This window comes from Phyllostomus hastatus, unplaced genomic scaffold, assembly GCF_019186645.2.
Source record: "Phyllostomus hastatus isolate PE091 unplaced genomic scaffold, TTU_PhHast_1.1 phas_scaffold_28, whole genome shotgun sequence".
NCBI lineage: Eukaryota > Metazoa > Chordata > Mammalia > Chiroptera > Phyllostomidae > Phyllostomus > Phyllostomus hastatus.
The window spans coordinates 22,590,787-22,604,187 of NW_025334022.1; the positions used below are offsets into that span (position 1 = coordinate 22,590,787).

General features: G+C 44.0%; 1 protein-coding gene across 1 annotated transcript in view; it reads left to right on the plus strand.

Annotated features, from left to right (window-relative positions):
• Positions 1 to 5,419: 5,419 nt before the first annotated feature.
• Positions 5,420 to 13,401, plus strand: part of IL13RA1 (interleukin 13 receptor subunit alpha 1) — a 59,164-nt gene continuing 51,182 nt past the window's right edge. The window contains exons 1-2 of the mRNA XM_045817594.1: positions 5,420 to 5,868; positions 11,296 to 11,435. Coding sequence (XP_045673550.1) covers positions 5,790 to 5,868; positions 11,296 to 11,435 — 219 coding nt within the window. The 5' untranslated portion in view covers positions 5,420 to 5,789. The remainder of the gene's footprint in view (positions 5,869 to 11,295; positions 11,436 to 13,401) is intronic.

The window sequence follows — 13,401 nt, forward strand, 5'->3', positions numbered from 1 at the left end:
TTCTCTAATTGCTTCATATACCTTTCCACATCTTAGACTGGAAGTTTCCCAAGGGTGACAATAAGAAACTCTGCTTTTTGTTGGTTGGTTGGTATCCCTCACAGCACCTGTCAAAGTGTAATTTCTTCATTCATTACTTATTAAGTATGTATCAAGGAGAGCTCTGAGTGCTAGGGATATAGCTGAGAGCAAATCAGAAGAACTTCCCTGCCCTCATGAAGCTTGCATTCAAGTGTGGAGACACGGAATCACTTGGGAAGGGGGATAGGGGGTGAGAGTGGATGGGGCTTTCAACCTTTTTTTAATCCTCACCCGAGGATATTTTTTTACTATTGATTTGAGAGAGAGAGAGAGAGAGAGAGAGAGAGAGAGGAAGAAGAAGAAGAAGGAGGAGGAGGAGGAGGAGGAGGAGGAGGAGGGAGGGAGGGAGGGGGGGAGGGAGGGAGGGAGGAGAGAAATGTGAGAGAGAAACATTGATCAATTGCCTCCTGTACACATCCTGACCAGGGAATCAAACCTGCAACCTTTTGGTGTATGGGATGACAGACCAACCTATTGAGCCCCACCAGCCAGGACAGGGCTTTCAATTTTGGATGTGGTAGCCCAGGTGGCTTCTGTGAGAGGTCTGACTGAGGGAAGGGAGTGAGACCTGGGCTCACTCTGAGGTAGGAGCTAATAGCAGAAGAAATACGCAGGGCAGAGACCCTGAAGAAGGAATGCACTTGGCTCGTGTGAGGAATGGCCAGGAGGCCAGCATGGCTGAAGGAGAGTATGCTGGAGGAGAGAAGGGGAAGACCTTAGGGAGGTGGAATGGATGGGGCCTTTGGGGCCATTGGAGAGTTCTGAGCAGAGGAGTGCCTTGTCAAATTCTAGAGTTAATTTCATAACAGCTGTAAAGCTGAGAGACCTAGAGATCAATGAGCCTCAGCAAACTGATTCAGACTGACTCAGCATCATGCTACTCTGCCTCAGGCTAAACCCAAAGGGTCCTGTCACAGGTCTCCTGTGCAAACAGCACTCCCTTGAGTGAGCCCCGCTGAACTTGTAGAAGGAACTGCTTGCTGAAGAACAGGAACCTTTAAGTCAATTAAACCTGCACATTGAGGGCATGGTATGTCACAAATGTTGTCTTCCCTCAAGCTGTCTCCAGTAAATTTAGAATCTAAGTAAGAAAAATGTTTGATGTGCACACATGGCTTCAAGACAAGCCCCCTGGTGTTGTCCCTTTCAATCAGATTACTGTCCTTAATCCCCTCTTATGGGCAAATCCTGGAGTCATCCTGGACAGAGTCTCTGGCCTCTAGGAGCTTGAGTCCAGTGGCAGAAATAGGCATGTGCACAAACGTGTATTATTTGCTAAGGTAGAGGAACTTGTCAAGTACTATGAGCACATATATAGGACGAGTAAAGAATTTTGCATTTGGAAGTTAAAGAAATAAAAAAATATATATGACATTTGGGGAATGAATATGTTTTCTGTGCAAGGAGAACAGCAAGAGAAAAGATTTCCAGTGAGAAAATATCGGAGGTTACAAATGGGCGCCAGGCAAGTAGTCAGTGCCAGGCCAGGCCAGGGAGCATGTGCCTGGTTACTAAAGTGGTGACCCTGCTTAGCACCTGTTGACTGTTGGCACACTGATCCCATATTACCAGAACTTCAGATTTCTCTAGAGAAGCTGGAAATCTGGGATGTTATGCAAAGTCTCTTGATTTTCTTTTCAGTTTTGGCATCTAAATCTAAATAAATTTAAACATGACATGGGCCAAACAAAACTGCTTACAAGGCACATTCAGCCTAAAGGTGGCCAGCTGACTCGGAGTGTGAGAGTGCCAAGTGACTACAGGAGCCTGGCTAGAGATGAAACAAAAAGAGTTAGGGAGATCGGCCATGAAGAAACAAGTCTGTGGGCAAAGGAGTTGTGAATTCCTTTTGTATCTTTGGAGGGAAGGAATGGTCACTTAAGAAACTTAAGCTGGGATTGAAATGATCAGATATGCACATTGGGAAATCTATCTTGGGGAGGGTGAACTTGAAGACCATATTGTAGTATATGGGAAAGGCAATATTGACCTGAGTAGAACAGTGGAGGTGAGGAGAGTGGAGAAGAGACCTAAAGCATGCTCCCCTCCCCTCCCCTCCCCTCCCCTCCCCTCCCCTCCCCCTCCCCCTCCCTCCCCTCCCCTCCCCTCCCCTCCCCTCCCCTCTCCTCTCCTCTCCTTTCCTTTCCTTTCCTTTCCTGACACGCTCACTGATTTTTAAAGAGGGGGAAAGGAGGGAGAGAGAGAAGGAGAGAAACATTGATGTGAGAGACAAACATCAGTCTGCTGCCTGGAACCCACAATCTAGGTATGTGCCTTGACTGGGAGTCAAACATGTGACCCTTCGGTTTATGGGATGATGCTCCAACTAACTGAACCACACTGGTCAGAGCAGGTAGATGTTTTTCGATATAAGTGACTGCATGGCTAGATGATGGTGTGGAGAAACTATGAACACTACATACAAAGAAAGAGGTGTCAAGGATAAGTACTTTCAGTATTAATCTCTCACGAATTTTGGTGGGCATGAGGACAATAGGTTGGTAAGAGTGCAGTACAAAAGATAAAGAGGACATTAGCTCAGGATTTCTCAGCTTTGGCACTGTTGCCATTATGAGCTGGATAAGTGTTTGTTAGGGACATGCCTGTGCATATTAGGATTTTTAGCAGCATCCCTGGCTTCTGTGCAGTAGATGCTGGTAGCACACCCACAAGCCTAAGTTATGACTACCAAAAATATCTTTAGACATTGCCCTTGTCCCCTGGGGAGGTAAAATTGCCCCCATTGGGAACCATTGCTCTATAGTCAGAGGAGGGAAATTCCCTGTTTGCTACTTCCCTTTTTGCTTTGCAGTGGCGGTGACGATCTGTTTGGTTTTTACTTAATACAAGGTAGAATACCCTTTGTGAGATTTTTGCCTAAGAAGTCAGAATTCTTAGGTGAACCCTTGGTTTATGCTGGTGTCTGTGTTCTCTATGAACACAGGAGGGTGTCTCTGGCTGGAAGAAGACCTGACATGGGAAATGGGGACATTATTTTTTCCTCCCAGATATTTTCTTGTTTGTGCCCTTTTCTAATTCCACTTACAGAAAAGGAGAAAGTCTTAGCAAGAAGGGGAAAGATCAAAAAAAGCCAACTAGAGGGGCTGAGGTAAATAGGTCAGTCCAGGACTCATCTCAGACTGAAATACAAATAAAGGCGGATGGTAATCTCACACCATTTGTTAAGAAACTTAAGCTGGGACTGAAATGATCAGGGCTCAATGAATTAAGGGTTAAAGCAGCTAAACTTGATGTTGACTCATCATGACTTTGATTATACAAAGGCAAAATGAGTGTTCTATGTTTATTGCAGTTCCTGGAAAGCCTTCGATCCATTTTCATCTTCCTGCAGATCAGGGCAGTAGTCTAATTCCACCCAAGATGCTCATGGAGTAAAAGTACATAGAAATTACAAATAAAAGTTTGATGTTGGAGAAACAGCATTCCTAACCCTTGCCACCTCCTTCAACATTTTTTTCCTTTGGTTTTAAATATTGCGTGATGTTTAGGGTCCAGAGGAAGTGGAACTAACTAGAACAGTCTTACTCACAGACAGCAGGCCAGAACTATTGTAGCCACTGCACAGCCCATTGTCTATTTGCTCACACCATTTACATTCTCAGGGTCTTTTTTGGAGGCTAATGATAAGCCCTGACACTTATTTTCCTAATCATTTGCTGCCATTACTGTTCTTTCATTAAGTGCTGGCTTAGTCTATGCAGACAATGTACCAATGGCACTCGGCCAGTCCCCAGGGGCTCCTGTTCTTACTGGAGACTGCTTAAGGGCAGATGACATAATCATCTTGGAAACATTATTATAAACTTATTGTATAATATTTATGACAAATGTCAACAAGTGTGCATGTGTGTGGTGATGAGGAGGGGAAATTACATTATAAGAAACAATAACAGAAATAATTTTGCAGTTCTACAGGGTTTGATAGTTTACAAAGTGTTTTCATAAACATTATTTTGTTCAGTAACACATGCAGGCAAGGATGTATTATGAACCTTGAACCTCAGGACACAATATTTCAAAAGTTACCACACATAGGCCTGCCTCATGGAAGTCTCCCTTGTCTCTTCCATGCCATAAGGGTACCCCTTCTCTGTGCCCCACAATTCCTTGGTCTTATGTTTACAATAGCCCCTGGCACTGGTTGCAGCTTTTTGTTGGCGTGACCTGCTTTTAATGATGGTCTACCACAGTTACTGAAAGGACAATAAATATTCACTGAATTTGAGGGCCAAGAGTGAGGCCTTTGTTTTGGATAGTTTGAACTTCCCCATGCCCTTTGGGGAGGGTCAGGACTAGATTTATTATCAGCATTTTTATTGCTATATTTATTTTTGCAACAGATTTCAGGTATATACATTGGCTTAATTCAGCCACACTATACCTCATCAGTGAGTGGGTCTCATCCATCCAGACATGACTCTTTTTGGGATGTGGACCATGTCCAGGTCCTAATCCCAGACAACTGTGAATGTCTTACCTTACATGGCAACAGGGACTTGGCAGATGTGATTAAATCAAGGGTTTTGAGAATGGAAAACTATCATGGATTGCCTAATAGACCCAATCTAATCAAAAGGGTTTTAGAGATGAAAAGGTGAGGCAGGAGGGCCAGAGTCAGAGAAGGAGATGTGACAAAGGAAGTAGAGGCCTGAGTAGTATACCAGCAAGATAAGGAATGAGGTCAGGCTATAGAAACTGGAAAGGCAAGGAAACAGATTCTCCCCTAGAACTTCTTAGAAGGAAGACAGCTCTGCCCAAGCCTTGATTTTAGCCCAACGAGACCTCTGACCTCCAGAACTCTAATGTAATAAAACTGTGTTCTTTTGAGTCAGTAAATTCGTGGTAATTAGTTACAACAGCAATAGGAAATGAATCAAGTGTCCTTATTTTCCTTTATTGTCAGCCTCAATGACCCACTTTCTCTATTGAACGTGTATCCTGACTTACTTTCCATCCTCTGAATATACCTATGAAAAAGATACATGTAGAAAGTTAGTCGTGTGCTTTAAAAAATCAATGTATATAGTATGGCACTGACCCTCATATTTAGAGCTGTGCTTTCTTCCCAACCAACTCATTATCTATTATTCAAATATACCTTTGGTCCTTTTCACAAAGCCACTCCCACCAAGTCCCATCTGTGGCCTTCCAAGTCCAGCCTGTTAAGTCGGGCTGGGGTTACTAACCCTAGAGTCACAGTTTAGAAAACAATGGTTCAGAGGCCAACGATTGGAAGCCACGAGTCTGGACTCCCCGGCCAAAGCTCCTTCCCGTAGATGACCCTGCCCCAGTGTCCAGCAGGGCACAGTCCTCTGAACCTCTGAGGCCCGGCAAGTTGTCACGCAGCGGCGACGCGGGCCGGGGCGCGTGGGGGAGGGGCGACCCGCAGGCGCTAGGGCTGGGCCAAGACTTCGTCAAGGAAGTCTGTTTGGCCCGAGAAGAGACTTCGGAAGGTCCAGGAGGCGGTGTGGCCAGGTGCGGCGCAGCTGAGCTGGGGAGCCGCCCCGCCCAGCCCCCGCCTGTGCTTGCTTGCCTGGGTTACCTGAGGCTGGTGGGCGGGGCGGCCCTTCCCGTCTGCGCCGGCCCCAGCCTCCAGGGCGGTGGAGCCGGGAAGTGGGAGCTGGAGCGAAGGAGGCGGAGACTGGTGAGGCTGCCACCACCCGCCGGGCTCCGAGGCGAGGGGCTGCATGGAGCTGCCGGCGTGGCTCTGTGGACTGTGGGCACTGCTCCTCTGCGCTGCCAGCTGTGGGAACACCGCGCCCACGGGTGAGTGCAGTTGCCCGGCCTGGAGCGAGGGGAGAAGTGGGGCGAGGGCCACAGGCGGGCGAGGGCGCCGCGGGGCCGAGGGCCTAGACCGGGGTGGGCGCCGAAGTCTGTTCTCTTGACACCCAGCGCTTGGGTATGGCAGCCTCTGGCGCCCGCTTTCAGGTGGGGGACCACGGGGCGCCCGGGCTTTCCCGATCTCAGGCGGCGACGGCGAAGCGGGAGGACAAAGACTCAACGCCGCACTTTCGTTGCGCCGTCGGAAAAGCCAAGGAGCCTGGTGCCGGGGCGCCGACCTGAAACTTCCCCGCTGTGTCGGGGGTCGGGGGATCGGGACCCAGAATGTCGCCTGTGAGTGCAGGAGGGGATGAGGGGCCGGGAGTCAGCGGGGACAGCGATCGAGATCCCGGCGAGCAGGGTCCAGTGAAGGGAAACTCTAAAGATCCTTGTCCTCGTAGGAGAAGGATGTGTCAGTCACGGCCTCCTCTGGCATCCAAGAAATCCGTTGGGAACTCCAGATCTGTAGTAGCATCCAGGCGGATGCTTTCCCCCCTTTCATAACATATATTTTGGAAGAATTTTCTGTTTACAGAAAAATTGCAAAGAAAGTACAGAGAGTTCACGTAAACCCCTCAACCTATGCAGCAACTTTCATTTAACCTGTCAGAATTAATGTGAAAACTTGGTGGCCAGTGATTTCCCCACGGACAGCTCCTGGTACTAGTGGCCTTCTGGACATTTTGGGAAATGACAGTAGGTCCAAATTTGAAAAGTTTTTATTATCACAATGACACGAATACCCACAATTTGCTTACTGCCTTTTTACCAGCATGTTTTGCTTTGACACCTCGTTTGAAATGCTGATTAGGAAACCTTGACGTTCTCAATTAATTTGGTCAGCAAAACACATGCAGAGTCTGCTGTGTGCCAGGCAGTATTCTGGGAGCTGAGGATGCAGGGGTGAGCAAAACAGATCAAGTCCTTGCCCTGTGGGGCTTATCTGCTATTGGTACAATTGGGAGGGAATATATAGGGGAGGGATATAAGGTATGTCAGGTAGTGCTAATTACTGTATAGAAAAACAAAAGCTGGGAAGAGGTTTGCCATTGTAAAGAGGACGGAGTTCCCATCGAAAAAGTGGCATTTGAGTAGAGAGGTTTGAAATTTGTCACTCAATAATCATCCAAGTGTCTGCCTTGTTTAGTACTCAGCCAGGCTCTGTATGTTTGCTTAGAACCTCGGTGTGTACAGTATCATCCTTGCAACCAGGTGCCCCTAGTTCTGTTGGGGAGATCCGATTTCCATTATTATTTGGGGAAACTGCTGTCCAGTGAAGAGAAGGGACTTGTCTAGGGTCACCCATCTCACTAGTCCCCTGATTTTCAGTGCTACTCCTGCATCCTCCCTGCCACAGACTCCCTCCCACACACACCTAAAACAACAGCTGGCCTTCTAGACAATACTAGTGACCTCTACTGAATTGTAACTTGATTACTTAGAATACAGACCCTTTTTTCCCCTTTGGAAATATTGATAGAGTTGCATTTGAGGTATGATGAAGGGGAAAAAAAACAGTCAGGGGACTTGAGTTTTAGTGGTCTGACATTTCCCAGCTGTGGGACCCAAGGCTAGGCATCTTCCCTCCCTTGTGCAGCAGTTTTCTGTGGAAGGAGAAGGCTGAACTCTGTAAGTTCTAAGAGCTCTTCTAGCTCTAATCTTGAGAGGCTAGAGAATGACTGTGTTACCAGCTTAGTTTAGTCTGTTTAGATTGGTAGCTCACATTGTGTCATGAATTGATAACACCAGCTAGGATTTATATAGTGTTTACTCTGTGTCAGGCAGTGTTCTAAGTTTTTCACTTGTACTATTTTATTTCATGTTTACACAAAACCTATCCTGTAGGTGCTGTTATTACTCCCATTTTGTACATGAGGAAGCTGAAGCACAGTGAAGAGGTTTGCTCGACATCTCACTGCTGGTAGAGGAGCCAGGCTTCCAACCCCAGCAGCCTGATTTCAGAAGCCTTAACCACTGTATCAGTGCTTCTCTGTTTAGAAGTGAGGGGAGTCCTTGGTTGGGAGAGGAACAGGGCACCTTCCAGAGTGTCAAGACAGGATGTTTGGAACACATGAAAGTGGGTACAGGCCACTTGTTATGAAGTGAATGATCATAGATTGGAGACTTGCTTTAGAATCGCCAGACTGTGTGATCCAAACAGTAATAAGTACTCTAGGTGCACAGAAGAGGGGAAACTGTGAAGGCTGATGGTTTCATGGAAGTTGTAAAACTTGAGCTAGACCTTCAGGTGTGTGGAATTTGAATTGGTAGAGAAGTTATTCCCATGGAGGGGTTGGATAACAGGAGCAAAGACCTGCTCCTGGTGTGGGAGGGTGAGAGTATCCTTTTGTGATCAGTGAGGAGCCCGGCTTGGCAGGAGGGTGCATTGGACAGTCAGTATAGGCAGAAGAGCTTCATTTGCCCTTGAGGGCCCCGAGTGGGGGGAAGAGTGGACACTGGAGGAGAAGTGAGTGGGGAGATTTAAGTAGGTGAGGGGAATCACTGGAGTATGAAGCTACGCAGAGATCTAGGGTTGAGGGTGTCCACTAGAAAGTTGTCCTGTGAACACCTGTCCAGGATCATGACTGATTGCCTTGCAAGGGCCCAGCAGAACCATCAGTGTGATTAGGATGACAGAGAGAGAGATGATGATGCAAGAAAAAAGGGACATAGGTTGATTCTTGTGAAATCCTTAACTTTTCCCAAAATATGTATGCAAAACTATTAGTAAAGCAAAATGACTTATTAGAAAGAGCATTGATTGTGTTAATTACTAATTAGAATACGATATTGTGCTAGATGATCATACAGACTCACTTGAGCTTTGAAGTTTAGTTGGGGGCTACTTGAGTCCATCTTTCCTTCCCACTTTGCCTTCTGAAAGTCAGTGATGCGCTTCTAAGAAATGGGTGAAATGAAATGCCTAAGGAAAGCTCAGCAGGCACAAGAGAGAGATTCTATCTCAAATGCCATGGACATATTATCACTTTCAGACAAAACCAAAGCAATTGTTTAGAACAGTTTTGTCTCTTCAGAGAAAAAGAAAGCAGCTAACATTTATCTAGCACTTTCCTATGCCAGGCACTGTTCTGAGCACTTTATCTCTAGTAACTCATTTAATCTTCATAATAATCACTAGGTTATTATGATCATCCTCATGTTATATATGAGGAAACTGGGGCATAGAGAGGTTAAGTACCTTGGCAGCTAGTAAGTAGCAGAGCAGGCATATGAACTCAGGCAGTCTGGCTCCACAGTCCATGCTCTTAGTCATTATACTATACTGAAAATCTGTGTCCTATTACATGTGGGCAAGAAGTACAGTCTCCACTATTTAAGTAGATGTCTGGGTGTATTATACACACATACACATGTATTCATATACATTTAAATATTTTGAGACTATTTGAAGTTTCATTTTGTGTATATCTGTGTGTATGTGTGTGTGTTTTAAAGTATAGGAAGAAGAAAAATCTCAAGAGAAATGGAAGAAACCATTAGGGGAAAAGAAAGGATGGCAGATGTCCACAAGTAGCCTAAAATGCAAAACAATGAGATCTGACTAAAAGACACTTCAAAACAGATGGGGGGAAAATTAAATCCATTTATGAGATTGGAAATAGGGCAGGCTATTGGTCTATTAAAATATGGAGGTTAAAAGTAGACTTTAAAATGTCTTAAAGTACTTGAAAATTGCAGTCTGATTTAAGTGAACCATAAACATGTAATATTTTTTTATTATCATGGCTTTAATTTTTGTGTGGGAGTGGGAGGTAGGTGGGAAGGTTGTTTTAGGATGTTTACTGCCCTGTGGTTCTGGAACCTGCAAAATAAGGCAGAGAATCTTAAAGTACATTGTAGTCTTCAGTAGGAGAGAGTTTTTATTATAGGCCCTATACCTGACAGATGACTTGTCTTCAGAAACATCACTAATGTAATGTTCAAAGGTCCAAAACAGAATAGTTGTACACCCCTGTAATCACTTAAAATCCTATAGCCTGAGCCATTGGTGATCCCTGACACTAGCTGGTTTGGCATGAACTACAATGGGAAATCCCTGTTTCCACAAACCTGTTTCCACAGCATATCCGTGCTATGTGCTGCTCCTTCCCACATTTGGGCTTCTGGTCTACCTTGCCGAAAATCTAATGGTAGTAGAGTCAGGAAAGAGGGGATGAATATTGAGTCAAGGGCCTCTGTAGGCTGCTGTGTACAAAATTGACTATTGGGGAAATCCCAACTACTTAGTGCCTGTGGGGTTGATATTTGGGGGGGGGGCATGGAATTTTTTGTGCTGTTAAAGAGGAAAGTAATGCTGCAAGTATTACAGATTTTGTAAGATGCCCAGTGCACTCCAAAGTGGTAGCATAGCATATGAGATATAACTATCAGTTGATAAATTAATATAATGTACTCCTTAATAATGATTAAGTTTGCCACTGTAGAGACAATTTGGGGAGGTTGTTTTAAAAATTAGTTTAATAAACTTTATTTTGGAATATGTTTCAGTTTACAGAAAGGTTGTAAAGGTAGGACAGAGCATTGCTGTACACCTGGTAGTCCTGGCCTCAGGAGAGAAGTTCTTAGGAAAGTTTGAAATGATGCCACCTGCACAACCTGTTTCCTTGTGTTTGGCTGAAGCAGTAAACTCCTTTCCCTGACCTTAGAGCTGGGTGCAAAATAATAGTCAGTAAATAGTGGACACAGCGCTCAGTTTTCTCCAAATGAAACAAATTTTTAAGATACTGATTCACAGTTTCTGCTCTTTTCTTCCCCTATTCAGATTAATTAAAGGTACAGTTCCAGCTGTTTAATGTCAGACCCCAGGGGAACAGTAAGGGCTATTATTCTTTCTTCCTCAGTATTTCTTTAGAAAAGTTATCAAAATAATTGCCAGATCACACAGACGAGCTGCTTAAGCTCACTGGCAGAACTGCTGAGATGAAAGTGACTTTATTGAGGGAGATGTGGATCCCAAGTGTGGGGAATCCCAAATCCCTGCAGGAGGAAAATTTAGGAATATATACTTCTTTGTATAGCAAGTAGTTAAGAATGTGGCCTTGGAACCACATGAATTTCTGGGTTTCCACCCAGCTCTGTCATTTACCTAGGATATGGGACAAATGACTCAACATCCCTGCGCTTCACTCACCTCATCCTTAAGATGAGGCTGATAGTCCCTAGCTCATAAAATTGTGAGGATTCAACAGATAAATATGTAGAGAGTTCTAAGTACTAATATCAATAAACATTAGATATTTCTACCCAGTTTTCTTATTCTTGGCATCTAGGAGTTGGAGTAATGAATTAAATAAGCCACCCCCCAAACTGGCTGATGTTGATAAATTTATTTCTTGTGCTTGATTTGAACAGGAACTCAACCACCTGTGACAAATTTGAGTGTTTCTGTTGAAAACCTCTGCACAGTAATATGGACATGGAATCCTCCGGAGGGAGCCAGCCCGAACTGTAGTCTATGGTATTTTAGTCATTTTGGCAACAAGCAGGATAAGGTAAGTTTTCTGGAACATACAGAATTGATGAAGTAAAATGAACACTATGAATTGGAGCGAAGAATAAGCCAAATTTTGCCCTGGCTGGGTAGCTCAGTTGGTTGGAATGCTGTCTGTATGCCAAAGTTGTGGGTTCGATTCCCAATCAGGGCACATATAAGAATCAACCAATGAATGCCTAATAAGTGGAACAATGAATTGATGTTTCTCTCTCTCTTTAACATCAATCAATAAATAAAAATTTTTAAAAAGAATATGCCAAATTCTAATCTTATTTCAAGGTGAGAATTTTATTTTGGGCTATATCTAAATTTTAACTGGGAAAATTATGGAAACAACTGTTGAGAAAATTGAACACATGAAATTATTTGCTAATTATTTGACAATCAAAGCAGTTGAGATTCTCTGATAGGAAATACTACATACCTTTATCTATTAGGCACTCAATAAATAACTATGTTAAAATTAGTTCCTGTGTTCCTGCCTAAAGCCTTGTATCTATATAACACTTTCAGTATGTCAGGGCATTTTCACATTCACCATCTTGCTAGTCACATGCACAGATAGATATGTAAGAACTTTGTGATGCAAAGGAAAGGGCTTGATGACAAGTGAAAAGAAAAGATGTACTTAGCAGGTGGGATTGACTAGAAGGTTTTGCGATTCCTGAGGAAAAATGAGGGGAACTTTCAGCCTTTCCAGTCAGCCATGATTGGCCCATTTCAGCGAATTTTTGTTAACAAGATTGGATAATTTCAGGTTTTTAAAAAATATTTTATTTATTTTTAGAGAGGGCAAGGGAGAGAGGGAGATAAACATCAATGTGTGGTTGCCATTTGAGCACTCCCCTACTGGAGACCTGGCCCGCAACCCAGGCATGTGCCTTGACTGGGAATTGAACTGGCGACCCCTTGGTTAGCAGTCTGGTGCTCAGTCCACTGACCCACAGCAGCCAGGGCATAATTTCATTTTTTTTAAAATGATAATTTTATTTAACCGAGTTTTCTCCTGGGCTTTATTGGTTTGTAGCCCCTTCTAAATAACAGACAGATTCTTCAAAACATCAGATCATTTGTTCAAAACTGTCATATTTTTATACCTTGTTTCAGCGGGGGTGTAATATGGAGGAGTTAGGGAATGTTGGGGGTTGAGTTTGTCCAGGATTTTGAGGAGGCCAAGTGAGATGTTGTTATTAGTAACAGTACTTTGAAGCAGTGAATTATGAAATCACCAGTTCAAGCATTTTGGTGGCAGGAAGAGGCAGGAGAACTAAGTTTTATCTGGTGTGCCACTTAGCTAGCTCAGTGGCTTGGGGTAAATTACTTAAATTGAAAAGACCTCTCTGTGCCTCAGTTTCCTTGTGTGTCAAGTGTGGCTCTACTCACTTCCCTGGTTTTGCTAGGGCATGGAAAATAATGTATGTGAAGGCTTAATAAAGTGAGGATGGAATAGGCTCTTTCTCTTGAGGGAGATGTCCTAATCTGCTTTCCTGGACCTTTTCTTGCTGAGGTGTTAATCGAGGTTTAAGTGTTAAGTGGTAAAGAATTGAGGCTGGTCAAAAGCATTTACAGTTTAAAAAGAGGTCCTCTAAATGCGGAAGCCTGTAATATTTCTAGCAGTGAAACTTGTGTAGTCACAGTTCTGCTTTTCACAGTGTTGGCTTCCTCTTGTTCCTAAGGAGGTACTTTAGGCATTTAAGAGTCTTAGTAGCAATTTTTGATAGTTCAGTCTTGAGAAATTCTGGGCAAGACCCTTGAGTCTCTCCTAAGTATCTAATTGAAACCCTGAGCAGAGGTCACTCTTTTTCTAACAGGTTCCTATTCCTTAGCCTGTTAACTATGGTCAAAGATCAGTCAGGTGATATTCTGGCCTAGAAATTGGATTAATTCCTCAGTATACTTACAGAAATTTAGACTTAAAAAAATAATTTTAGGAGGTAGTGGAATCAGAATTGGATTTGAAATTT